We start from the raw sequence: 14,429 nt of genomic DNA, 5'->3' as shown, positions 1-14,429 counted from the left end.
GACAGGACACAAAACTGAATACAGCATTCCAGGTGAGCCTTCACCAGTGCTAAATAGAGCAGAAGAATTACTTTCCTTGATTTGTGAGTGATGCTCCTATTTATACAATCAAGGATGCTGTTGGGTTTTTCTTGCAAAAAGAGCACACTGTTGGCTCATGCTCAGGTTGGGGTCCACTCTAATCCCCAGGTCTTCTTCACAGTACTGCAGCCCAGCCAGCACTCCCCAGTCTGTATTTGTGCATGCAATTATTTCTTCTTCAGTGCAGGAATTTGCATGTGTCCTTGTTGAATCTCATTTAATTATGGACCACTTCTCCAGTCTATCCAGGTCATTCTGGAACCTAGGCCTGCCATTCAGAGCATCTGCAATTCAACTCAACTTGTAGTTATCCACAAAAGTGCACTCAATCCCACCATCCAAATTATTAATAAGGGTGTTGAACAATACTGGACCCAGGACAGACTCAAGGGGATCCCCACTTGTTACCTCCTCCCAACTGGACATTAAGCCATTAAGGACAATTTGCTGAGAACAATGATCGAACCAGTTCTCTATCTACCTTACAGTACTTTCATCTAGTCTATAGTTTCTTAAGTTTTTTAATGATGTTGTGGAAGACAATGTCAAAAGCCTCCACAAAATCAAGGTATGCCAGGCCTGCTGCTCTCCCCTCATCCAAAGGGCCTGTCACTTGACCATAGAAGGTTGGTCAGGTATGACTTGCTCTTGGTGAATCCATGCTGCCTGTTCCTGATCACCTTGATCTCCTCTAGGTGCTTCACACTGGATTCCTTGAGGACCTGCTTCATAATCTTTCTAGACAGAGAGATCAGGCTTACTAGTCTGGAATTCCCTAGATCCTTCTTCTTCCCATTCTTAAAGATGGGCGCTATATTTGCCTGTTCTTCAGTCATTCATGATGTCTCAAAAAGGACAGGCAATGGCTCAAAAATTACCTCAGCCAATTCCTTTACAGTGCCCTCAGGTTCATCCCATCTAGTACTGCTGCCTTGAAAGCATTTAGCTTTGCTAAGTAATCCCTAAACCGCTCTGCCATTATCTTAGGCTGTTTGTCTCCTTCCCGCTCTCTGCTGCCAACTTGTCAGCTGGTAGCTGTTCCTATATATGAAAACAGAAGTAAAAAATGCATTAAGTACTTCAGCTTTCTCAGCATCATCTGTGACGAGATTACATTCTTCAAGAAACCTATGGCATCTCTGGTCTTCCTCCTACTCTTGACATATTTGTAGAATCCCTTTTTATTGCCTTTCATGTCCCTTGCCAGCTGCATCTCAGATTGTGCCTTGGCCTTCCTAATTTTCTCCGTGTGGCTATGCATACTCTTATACACTTCCCTAGTACTATGACCAAGCTTCCACTTTTTGTAGGATTTCTTCTTTAGTTTCAGGTCCTTGAAGAGGTCAGTGTTTAGTCAGGCCACGGTCCTGCTGCACTTCCCATTCTTCCTTCTCATCAGGATACCTAGCTCCTGCACCCTTAAGAGCCTGCATAGAAGACAGCTGGGCTCCTTTTCCCCTCAGACTTGTCTCTCAAGGGATCTTGCCCAACAGGACCCTCAGTTTGTTAAAGTTTACTTCTCTGACATCCAAAGTCCTTATTCTGCTGCTCTTCTTCCTTCTTCCCCCTAGGATCCTGATAGCATTTCATTATCATTGTCACTATATTTCAAATTTACTTCGGTTAAAGTGCAAATCTACCTTGCCTTTTGGCTAATTTCAAATCCAGCCAAGACAGACAGAGGTGCATTTTCACTGTTCTATGAAGTTATAGAAAGACAGGGTTGTAAACAGTTTATAAACCAAATGGTAGCCATCTCACCCAGACCCATGGGCTAGATCAGTAGTGAGGAGTTCAAGCACAGGGTTGGATCCATAGCACAGAGCTGCATCATCTGGCACATGGGACAGGAATATGGCCATGGCAGGATTAATTGCTGCAGCTCTTAGATCTGTACCAGCCACCACTCCTCTCACTGCCAAATTGCCAGCCCCACAGGCAGCCCCACAAGCCAGATGATGCAGTTTCATGCTCTGGATCTGTCCCATGGTTCAAGCCAAGGCTCTGGAAATTTGGCAGCAGGATGATGGACGAGAGTGTTAATTTCCATGGCTGCAGGCGCAATGACTATTTTGGCAATTTACACTGCCACCAATCATTTTGCCACCAAATTTTCAGACCCATGGGGAGCACTGCAGGTCAGATGCCCTGGCTCTACAAGCCAGATCCGGCCCACTGGCCATACCTTGGTCATGCCTGCTCTAAACTGATGAAGCTATGCATTCTTCTCCTACCTTCAACTTACAGCAATCTGTACAATCTCCCATTTCTCCTAGACCTGTCTCTACAAGGAAAGCAGCTAAGAAGAACATAGGGACATGACTAGGATAGACCTCAAAGGTCAATGAGTCTAGTCCCCAACAGTCACAGGGCACTGTCAATAACCCGTAGAACCATGGCATCTAGCCTGTGGTGCTCCATGTACGTCTAGAAATTTGGTAGGGGATGAACAGTGGAAGCCCCGTAGGCCAGATGACAAAGTCTACTGCATCAGATTTGGCCTTTGGATTGACCCTGAACATTGTGTCTAGCATGCATGACCAGATAAGTTGGGCATCACTGATCAAGAAGAAACAACTTAGTAATTCAGATAACATCACCACAATGTGTTCAATGTGCTGTTGATACAAAGCTATAATGCAATGCTACAGAATTACGTTAAATTTTTTTAGTAATGATTGTATAATGGGATATTTAAATGGTACTGTAATTCAGTACACTGAAAGGTTCTCTCCTGATAAACACCAAACTGTTAACCTAAGAATTTCTGAAGCAAAGGTTTTGTTTATATTTTGTCTTGTAAAAGCTTTTATTAGACTCGTTGAAGAGCTGGGATAGATATTGGACAAGCTTTTAAGATTCTTTCCCAGACCTAAGGAAGGGTACTTTGTGTTGGAAAGCTTATCTAACACCTTTTCCAGTTATTCAGTTGGTCTAATTAAAGATATTACCTACAAAAATCCTTCCTTTTCACCAGAGGCATAACAAGGAAGTTACAATGCACAGAAACAGCCAAGACTTCTAATTGCTGTCACACCACTTGCACAGTCATAAAGCTGTTACAACAGCTGCTCTCTTTTCTCCCACTATCTCCCCCCACCCCCAAAGTCAGCACCCATGGCTGTCCCTCCATCTTAGTTATACTTTTGCTTCTTGCAAAGCTCCTGGACTATTACAGCTGCATCCATTCTCCAAGACAGTTACAAAGGTGACATACACTCACATTGGTAAACAGAGGAACAGTGGGAATTAATTTGGGATTTAAGTTTCCTTGATTTGATAGTCTTAAGGTAGTTACTTCAACAGCTTCAAAATACACTGTTCACCCCTTCCATAGGAACGGGATTGACAATGGACTTTAAACCTCAAACAAATCTAATGACAATCTATGCTTCAAACAAATTTAACAAATAAGTTTGTTAGAAAAAGTAAAATTAAAAGTGTCCAGGGATCTGGGTATGTTGAAGCTTCTATATACTACTTGAGTAACTATGATATCAACAAAATATTTCAACAAATTACATATATAAAATGTCATAACTTCCATGAAAAGAAAATGTCATAAGAAATCAGCGACAGCTAGACAATCAGACAAATCTTACAGTGGCCATACTTAATAATCTTATATCAGTCTTAGAACTATGCTGTTTTATTTACCAGATTTGATAGTTTAGAATTAAGTGCCATTGTCCCATTACTGTCAGTATCTACAGAATGCATTTGAAGGTAAGAGATCTTGTGGCATGTGCCACAAGAGAGCACACACACTTTACTTTTTACTCTATTTCAGGGGTGGCCAAAATATGGTCCATGGGCCAAATCCAGCCTGCCAAGCGATTCTGTCTAGCTCATGACGAGGTCCCTTGGCCCCACCTGTCTCAGGCACAGGGTAGCCCAGGCAGTGGAGTATGCGGCCAATCTGCCGTCTCCGGGCACGAAGCAGGGCTAGGGTGGCGTGGTGGCCAGACTCAATTTATCACTTTGTGAAACAGAATTTGTGAAATATAATGCAAAAATTCCAGAGCCCAAGACCCTGTCAAGGCTGCTGAAAAGGAATAGTTCCAACCAGGCTTCTCATCAGTAAATTAACAGGAGAATTGCTCCCATCCCAGCTACTCAAAGTTAACCCTACTATAGTCAATGTTGGTCTCCATTTGCTCCATGGAAGAAAGATGAAGGAAAAAGGATCTCAGAGCTACCAGAAGTTCATCAGTTCTCAGGCAGCTAGTCAACAGATTTGGTTTAGCAACTCACTACTAAAATGTGTGTGAAGTACAGTGGGACAAGGAGCCTGAGTTGGCTCTAATTTGGTAAAATTAAGCTCTTCAGCTGTCACCTACCTTCCTCCAGGAAAGGATTCTGCCTTGGGTACAATGAACACCAGGATGCAGGGGGACTGAAAACTCTGCTCCTTTCTATTGACAAACCCCTCCCTCTATGAGTAACAGTGGTGTTCAGGTTGAGAAAGGAGTTTATCATCTTCATAGATTAGATTTTAGATACCAAATCATAAAACATCTAATGGAGCAGAGCCAAGACATCATTTAATGCTATAATACACATTCTCCAGAATTCTTCAATATTCATATGTTCACTGAATTTTTCCTCAAAAAAAATGTCAGGGCAAAAAACTTATCTGGTCCTATTCCAATATCCTATAAAAACATCAGAAAAAAGCATACTTGTTATCTGCTATTGTATTGTTTATTTTACCATTAGGTGGCTTCTTCCTCACTTGCATTGATGAGCTCTATTCGACTCAAAAAGTCTACAGGCCAACAAGGGGTAAGGCACTGCTAGAACTGGCACTGGCCAAAGGGGACAATTTAGCCAGTGACCTGAGGATCAAAGGGAAGCTTGGGGACAGTGATCACTTTCTCTATCCATTGCAAAGCTGGCAAATCAATTAGCAATACAGAAATCCTCGACTTTAGGAAAGCTGACTTTCACAAGCTCAGGAGGGTGGTTGTTGAGGCTCTGAGAGACCATGATTTGATAGGGAGGGGAGTCCATGATGCTGATCAGGACTCCCAGCCTCAGGAGGCACATTAGAGCCCTTACTGCCCATATACTTCCAAGACTAGAAGCAGAGATCAGTTGACTACCTTCCTTATTACCCATCCAGGGGATCATGATCCTGAGCTCCCCCTGCACCAGCAATATGGCATGATGGGGATCTGATTCCTGAGCTCATAATCGCACCTCTTGCCATGGACACGTAGCATTTCACGAAGCATGACTGTTCAGACAACACATCAGACTCCACAGTGCCTTTAGCCGAACATCTGCTTGGAGCCCTAGAAGCCTTGAAACTGACATAAGCCAAGTCAGTTCCATGGCTGCTCTCTCTTCTCAAATTTCAAGTCTTTTATCAGCACCTATGTAATTAGTTTCAAGGCTGCTAATACCATAGCACAGACAGGGCCTTGTACTGAATGAGTACTGCCTATATTAAGTTAAATGCAGATTCTAGATATACGTATAGTTTTTTTCAGTCCTAAGGTTAAGCACTTAAATAGAGGATACTGTACTACTATAACCTGAAAAAAATCATAGTGCGCATGCTAGACCTGGATTTTGTAATAGTATAAGGTTTTACTTTGTAATTCATTAGATGGAAATGAGGAAATATTTTAAATAGAACTTCTCCATGCATTCTAGATAAGCATATCTGAGTTCAGTTTTGAGTTCCTACTGGGAAGTCAATTATCCATTGTGTCAAAGTACAAACTGGGAATTAGCCCTGTAAAACATATACAAAAATACAGCCTCTGTCATGAAAAGCTTATGATCCAAAGCAAAAGCAACAATATATGGATACGAAAAAAAAGTAAGAATTAGGTAATAAGCTAACAATACTCATTTGCATAAAATCAGTAAACAACACGTTATGCAAAACAGCTCTTCATTTTTTGTAGACATCATGGAATAAGATAGTTTTAAGATGCCAACAGAGGGTAAAGAAATGAGCTTTTACATATTTATAGAAAGCCTAGCCAATTACGCATCAAGAACAATGGGAGGGAAAGCAGGCGGGGACAGAGCCCCATGCCAACCCCCAATCTGGGCCTGCTCCCCCTTTCCTTCCTGCTGCTTGGGGTGCAGACCCACTCCCCTGCTCCCTGCCATAGCAGCTGGGGAAGGAGAGGAGCAGACCCAGGCCCAATGTGAGGGAGGAACAGGTCCAAGGGTGGGGAGAAGCTGGCCTGCTGCACCGGGGGGGGGGCAGAGGTCCTCCCCCCTCCCAGCAACAGTGTAGGGACAGGAGAAGTGGGCTTGGGACCGACACAGCGGAGGAGGAGGGGGAGAAGTCGACCTGGGCCTGAAGGTGGGGGCAGGACACCTGTTCCTCTACTCCCCCTGCTGCTGTGTCAGGCTGGGCTGGGCCCGCTACTCCACCCTCCCACTGAGCACCATGTTCACTCCTCCCTCACAAGTCAGGCCCATTCCTCCCACCACCACTGCTGCATCACCCCATGTTGGCCCTGCAGGCAGTGATAATGGAAAGGGGGAGGGGAATGGAAAAGGGGAGGGGAGAGGCAGGCTGTGGACAGCACTGGTGGCCTCCCCACCTCAGTGTCCTGACCCCACTCCCCCCTCCCCACCACCTCCAAGGAGCAAGGGGGAGAAGACCAACTCTTGTGGCCTTCCCCCTTCCCCCGCTCCATTGTCTCCACCTGCAGGGAGCAGGGGGCCAGCACTGCAGGCCTTGACTGCCCCCAGTACGTCTGCTCCACTGCCGTTGCCTCCAGGAAGCAGAGCGTTGGGGTGGGGGGGGACACGCAAGGCCAGAAGGCCAGCTGTACTAGCTTCGCCCTCTCCCTCCTGTGTTCCCACAGTCATGGTGGCACTCCACCAGGCTGCCACTTCCTGTCCGAACGCTGTATTCTCACACTGACTGGCTGTTTCAATCAGCCAATCAGGGCACAAGTAAAGCATTATGGATAGACAGACAGATTAAGGCTTTTATAATATTAGAATCTTCCCATGTAGACATGTAGTGTTAATGGAAATAAAAGTTGACATAACTGGAATAATGGAGCTGGGATTAGTACCTCAACAGTATATAACAGAAGGCAGCAACCTTTAAGAAAGCTGTGGGCTGTCAACCCTTCTACAGTGCCCCAGCCCACGCAGCGCTGTGCCAAGGGTTGTTCTCATGCTCTGCTGCTGCAGCTTCTGCTTACTATCACCACCCGTTGCTGATGATTTCCATCCTCAGTGCCAATGGGTAGCCTTAAATTCAGCAGCAATGGTAACACAGGATACAGCAGTGGGATGCAGCAGACAAAGTGCCTCTGCCACCAAGCCCTCCTGCCAATCTCTTCACAGGCCATAGATTGCCAAAACCTGGTATATAAGATACAATAAATATGGAGGCAACAGATCATGATGAGGCGTAAAAATGACGACCAGTAGATTTAGTGGAAAAGGAAGACTGCTGGAGGGATGTAAAGAAGGTACTGTGTTTAACATGATGAGCTAGGAAAATGGCCTTTTAGGAGGTGCTACTTCACTGTCAGGGTGGCTAGGATCTGGAACCAGTAAGAAAAAAAATGAAATATGTGGAAATTAAATACGCTTGGAGAAAGGTTATTACAATTTAAATGAGGTTGATGGTTCTTCACACCCACTATTTATAGTTCAGTGAATGAGAGTCTAATTGATAATGGATAATTATTTGCTTTATGGCGAATATTGTCCCTCTTTCTGGACATCTAGTGATGAACAACTGTATGAAAGAAATGACCAAATCAGTTTTACTTTTAAGGGGTATCACTTGATGTTTATTTGTATATTTCAGTTTCAAAATGATTGAAAACACACTGTTGTAATATATCAAAAAGGGAAGCTGCTGTTTAGCTTTTGGTTGGCATACAGAGCCTGAACGGAAAGACAGTTATAGTTCAAAGTTATGGTAATCATGGATCTAGCAAAAGAACAAAAATACGTATGAAGAGATCGCTTTATTGTATGCTTACAATTAAAAATAGTTAAACCTTTTCTCTTATTATACTTTCTTGTGTGAAAATACTTACTTTCACATACTATGCAATATATTTGCAATTTGTCTTCTCAAATTACTGTATGCATCATTTGTACCTATATTTCCACTCAAATTATCACATTACTGTTTTTATTGCAACGGTATATTTTAGCAGGCTAAAATATTCCTTCATCAAAATACATCTTGCCCTTAATTAAAATGTTTTTTCTGTATCCTACTTACCTGAAGGTGTGTTATTCTCCTCTGTACAAGGTCTGTTAGATCTTTGGCCTCTTTTTCTCGCCATTCACCTGCTCCATCTATTTGACTGAGGTAGTACAAATCTGTCATTATCGACCTAAAAAAGGCAAGCAACATTGGAAAGCTACCTTAATACTACTAAATTAGAGGGTTAGATAAAGCCATAAAGAAAAATTAAACGGAATTTCAGCTTACAATTACACTGATCTACTTAAATGTACAATGAGTGGGCAGAATAGGCAATTATATTAACAGAGAATGTGTGCATTTTTTTTTGCCTGTAGACCAACACGATTAAAACCTGTATGCTTGCAACATGCAAGATATCACAATTAGTCACTATGAAACGGAAATTTCATAATTTCTATGAAAAAGAAGCCAAAATCCAACAACTATTCTCCAGCCAGCTGATTGTTTGAGCTGCAATTGCACACCTGAAAAACAGGCTTCACACTACAGAACTACTTTAACTAGGAGATTCCATCTGAGTCTCTCCTGTATAATAGAAAACATCTTACTAAGAATGAAGAACAAAGAAAAAAGTCCACACCCAGCTTACCATCAGACAAGTTGGAGGTAAACAGACTGCTTGAACTTTTTATCTGAGGCTAACTTGCATAAAAGGAAGTGTTCCACCCAGGGGAAACTATGACATTTTTTTCTCCTGTGCAGTATAAATTTTCCTTTTGACCTGGGAGAAATACTACAATATGTGCTTTCTCCTTTGCCTAAGGAAGGGCATGTGAGCCTGAAAGCTTGCAACAACTAAAATAATTGCAGCTATTTAGTTGGTCCAAAAAAAGATATCACCTCTGCCAAAGTTCTGCAGAGAATGTGTGTGCATGCACCTGACAACACTAAACTAACTGGACTGTTGGTACAACTCAGCTTCAGTGGAGTCTACCTCTCTGTATTTCCTCTGTGCACCACAAAAAGGTATCCAGAATGCAGCCCACACTCTTTGATTTTGTGTCCCGTACCATATTTTTTTACTCATCCATTCCTATAGATATGGAGTAGGAAAACTTTAAAGCCCACTGTACAGAATGTTTCCATTTTGTGCTGAAGGAAAGATGTGTATTTTTCCAAGAGGCCAAAAAACATTAGTTCCATGATAGATATGAACTCCATCGACTCAGGGAGGAGAGAAAATCTGTAGGTAATATCTAAAGTAGCTTCTCTGACAATCTAACATTACATAGTGATCAAAGCAAAGCTTACTGTCTTTATATAATGTAGCACTATAAGTCTTATGTGACAGATACTTTGAGTCAACTATAATCCTGAAAATGGTTATATTATATTGAGGTAGTTTTATTAATATTGTATAAATATTAAATAAAAGCCTACAATAAAGTTATGAGAGAGGCAAGGATTTTTGTAGGTGATATTTTATTAAACCAACTGCATGTTTGGGATAGATTTAGACAAGCTTTTGAATGTACTACATTCTTTTTCAGGTCTGGAGTCTTCTTCAGGTCTTCTTCACATGTCTATCCCAAAATATGATACTTCTCAGCCAATGTACCAAAAGCCCTCAGGAAAACTATGTGGGTGAAACTGAACTAAAACTATGCACTGTAATGAATGATTATGAGAAAAAAAAAATAAGGGCAGAGACACAGAAACGGATGTAGCAGAACATGCATGTCACAAAACCACTACTTACTTTCTAACCTTACTATCCTCTTGGATAAAGGGAAATCTACAAAATGCCTTCCAAAGGGGAACCTGGGAACAAAAATTCATAAGCTGGATGGACACCAAGTCCAAGGACTGAACACTAACTTCATAGTTCACTATAATGTACCTAATTCCTGATAAACTTTCTTCACACCACGGATGATAACAACCTTCTTCCCTTTTCAAAGGTCTTCATCTTCCACTAATCAAACTATCTTTTCCCATTTGCTTGGTACTCCAAAGAATAGCCATGACCCAAAAAGGAATTTCACGGCCTGGAAGACTGTTTTTAGTCACTGCTGTGCCTGCATTTTACTCAGACCTAAAGAATACTGGATTGCATTAGAAAACTTGCCTAAGTTTATCCTAACCATGCAATTGGGTCAATAAAATATATTACCCACAAAAATCCTTGCCCCTCACATATTTCCTGGATCATGGCAGCTACATCACTCCAACTTTACAATAAAGTAACAAATTTAGCTTAGAAACAATGTATTCTGTATTTTTAGGAATTGTCAGATATGAAATAGTAACTTATCAGTACTGAGTGGAAAATTGCATTTTAGAGCCCAAAGAAGGGCAGAGCAATTCTAGCCGTCAGAAAAGAGTGACAATGTGGTATTGATGCTGGAAAGGGGGAAGCCCAACCACCAGGAAGGAAATCAGAATATCCAAAATATTCACAACAACATAGCAGAGGGTTTGTTTTGTTTTTTGGCTGAAAAACTGCTTTCGGTCAGGAGGGGAAACCTATCTGAGGAGAAGAGACAGAGGCAGACAAGCAAGTGGTAGGAAGCTGGTTTGGCAAAATCCTATAATCATAGTATAGCACTGTTTTGAAGTCATGGTTATTCAAACCCTTGGTCAAAGGACAGTACGGAAATGGAAAATATTAAGATACTTGCAATACTTATTTTGTCTTCCCTACAAACACCAGAGAATGGAGTGGTGTCCACAGTTAAAGTGACTTATGACTTCCCATTATAATACCCCAATTTTTTACAGCTTTGATAAACGTGAACTATTTGAGAGTGATGCATTTGTTCTTTATGGGTGAGAGTTACCAGTGGATGGAACACAAGACAGATGAGACATGGTCAAAACCCAGCTGAACACCCCTGTTCTAGGGGCAATATAAGACACACCAACTGGCCGCATTCTAAGGCACTGGTACTCCATAATTCCTTGGCTGAAGCTATCCCTGCTAGATAGGTTTTTTGCCAGAGCTGCATCACAGAGAATTTCTCTTTGGCTCACTTCCAGGCTCCCTGCAGTGCACACTGCCCCTGTGCTGCCCTTGAGGAAAAAAGGGAAAACAAGGGAAGGAGGCAGAGCTGCAAAGAAAATTTCCTCCTCCCACTAATGAAGTTTCTACAAGTAGGATCTCAAGGTGAGGTTAAATACTATAATTAAACAATATTAAGGTCACTTAAAACACAAGCACCCCCCCTCATTAACACTTATTAACAAGTGCTAAGTACCCTCTAGGCATCATAAAGCTAAGCCACTTTAGGGGATGATCATCTTTGAGCCCTGCTACCCAGCTTGAGTTATCTTATTGTCAGGCTGCTCCAGTGAGGTGAAATGAAACAATGAATTTGCAGTCTTCCAACATCACAGGAGACACCACTTCCAGCATGGATTAGCTATCACCAGAAATCAATAGCCCTGGACTAACAGCTAGGTACAGCCAAGCAGTAAGTGGGGTTTGGGGGGGGAACATGGAAGAGAGGGCAGAAGTGAAGGGGTAAATGGGAAAGGGGAAGTAGGGCACAGGGTGGTGGGGAATGGATGGGTAGGGAGCTGTTGATCAGCTGCAGGCTGTAAGAGGCAGGTGGGTGGGCCCAGAGGCTCTCCACAGGACCAGTTTGGGCTCCCTAGGCTCAATCCCATGCCTCCATTGGGTCCCATGACTGCCGAGAAACATCCTTTGGGGAAAGGGACAAGGGCAGAGGCAGGGACGAGTGGGTGCTGGGGCTAGAGCCGCACTGTAGGCCTCATCTGGCCAGCACTGGGGCTGGGGTGAGCGACAGTGTAGGGAGGGGAGGGGTTCCCTCTCCCTGCCTGCTTCCAGGCTCCCTGCAGCACATGCCACCCCCATGATGCCCAGCTGCTCCTTGAAGAACAAGGGGAAGAAAGGGGGAGGAAGAAAGTGGGTGGACAGAGAGCTGCCAGGCAGCCATGGAAGGTGGACAAGACAGAGGTGCAGCAGCTCTCCCTGAGCCCATATCAGGCCCACACCGCCCCTGCCAAGCCCCGCAGCTGCTTAGCAGGTCCTTACCCTCTTCCCCCCTTTCCCTCACAGAGAACTCATAAGCAGTTGCTGGGGGGGGGCTGTCTTACAGGTGAACAGCCAGCTGCCAGGACCTTGCAGGGATGCATGAACCCAATATAGGAAATCAATGTGTGCTGCAGGGAGCCTTGAAGCAGCTAGAGAAGAGGAGACACTCCTGAATCACCTGCTGCTTTGGACCAATCTGCATGGTGGGGGGCAAGGAGGGCAATCAGGGATGGGGGGTGGAGGCAGTTGGTGAGAGGGGTAATCCGAACAATGTGGGGGAGATCCAAGAAGTGCAGGGGAGAGAGGGAGTACCTCAGCTATGTCGCAGCTAGAAATCTGGAGAGCTGAGCAAGCACAGAGCATACTTGACAGCTCCTAGACACATCCCTGTTCACCACCCCTCTAGCAGCAGTTCAAAGCAGTGCACATTAGAGAGGAACAATTCTTAAATGTGTGACTGCTCACAGCATATGCTAACACTAACTAACATTCTTTAGAGTCAGCACATGCTAATTGTAATACATAACTATCTACACCCTTAAAATATCTTCCAGGATCTTGCTTTCGAGTGAGATCAGAAGCATTTACACTGATTGCTTGGTCATTACATGTTGTTATCTCCAATGAATTATAACAGGAGTCTATAAAACTTACTGCTGAATTAAACATTCTGCTTGGAAATTACTGTTACATTTTAAATCAATTTTGTCATTTTTATTTTCCAGTCTTATACACTAGGCCCTGCCCTGTCTTCCATGAGTACAAAATAAGTCTGGGTTACACTTTGCCTACAGTATTTTAAAATTAGATAACTACCTTCAAATTGGTAAGTGTTAGAAGTCTACGTAAGGCTCAAAAATTAGATTAAACCAGTTTAGAAATAAGCAATGAACAAATTCTAATATTATAAAAGCCTAAGTCTGTCTGTAACACTTTATTCACGCTCTGACAAACAGCCAATCAGACTGACAAGCAGCCAATCAGAGCACAAAGAAATGTCCTGACAGAAGGCAGCCTGCCGTCACGATGGTGGGGACACAGGGAACAGAGCGGGGGGGGCAGGCCCGGACCCCAAGAAACAGGAGGGAAGGGGGAGTGGGCCTAGACAGAAGGGGAAGGGGGGGCAGGGCTCCAGCCCCACCCGTTTCCACCTCCGCCCCTCTGTCATTCTTGACAGGCAATTGCCTAAATGTTTAAGTTCCATACAATGGATTACATACACTTGTAAAGCTATGTAGAAGGTTCTACTTACCAAAGCAAAAAACAAATAAAACTTCCCAAACGTGTTTTATAATATCTGTCAAGCATCATTAGCTTGGGAGAAAACTCACATTTTCTTGGAATTTTTAACACAATTTTTCTCACCCTTCTCTCATGCAATTATACTGATACTTTAAAAGGCATACCATCAATTTGCAATCTAGTCAGTGAAAAAAACTCAGCTAAATAAAATCACAGAATGATAGGAAAAATGGATTGGGAGAGACCTCAGAAGGTCAGCTAGTTCAATTCTTTCTTTAAGGCAGAAATAACTTGTTCTAAATATTCCAGACACATTTTTGTCCACCTTGAACTTAAGCTTCCAATGACAAGGATACCAAAACCTCTCTAAGCAATGTTTCAGTACTTAATCATAGTAGTTCTATTTAGATGCATAAAATAGATCCATTGGTTAGTTGAATATTGGTAAGAGAGACATTTATCAATCTGCAATTTCCTGAGTCTTCATTTCTCCTTCTTCTAAAGAAGGACACTATTCTTGCCCTTTTCCAGTCTTCTGGCACTTCATCTCGCCTGCAGGAGTTCTCTTCGTCTTTTCCTCGCTGTTGAATCTGCTTGTCATCTGAGACTGGAAACAGATGTGACCTTTGTGCCACCATAATTTTTATGGTGGTACAAAGGCCAAACAAACAGATGTCCATATCCCTTGTCATACCACAATGCCAAAATTTTGGAAGAGACAAGAAGTAGTATAAATTTGTGCTGCTTTTTTGTGACTGACACTGGTTTGCCCTGGGGTGGGAGCATACAGGCAGTTCTCCAATCCAGATGCTCAGGGCAGTCATTGCCAGGGCTTCAGGAACAAAACACTGCAAGCCCCAGAACTTCCACTGGGTCCTTGGATGGGGGGGG

At 43.1% G+C, this 14,429-nt stretch overlaps 1 protein-coding gene across 2 annotated transcripts in view; it reads right to left on the bottom strand.

The window, feature by feature from the left end:
- FUT8 (fucosyltransferase 8) overlaps nt 1–14,429 on the bottom strand; it is a 214,343-nt gene that overhangs the window by 72,012 nt on the left and 127,902 nt on the right. For both annotated transcript variants that reach the window (XM_019551725.1, XM_019551724.1), the window contains one exon: nt 8,312–8,426. In XM_019551725.1, the coding sequence (XP_019407270.1) occupies nt 8,312–8,426 (115 nt within the window). The remainder of the gene's footprint in view (nt 1–8,311; nt 8,427–14,429) is intronic.

Source organism: Crocodylus porosus, unplaced genomic scaffold, assembly GCF_001723895.1.
Source record: "Crocodylus porosus isolate Cpor-Errol unplaced genomic scaffold, CroPor_comp1, whole genome shotgun sequence".
In the NCBI taxonomy this organism is placed as follows: Eukaryota; Metazoa; Chordata; order Crocodylia; family Crocodylidae; genus Crocodylus; species Crocodylus porosus.
The sequence above is the reverse complement of the archived record's forward strand: the minus strand, read 5'-3'. Positions and strand labels throughout refer to the sequence as shown.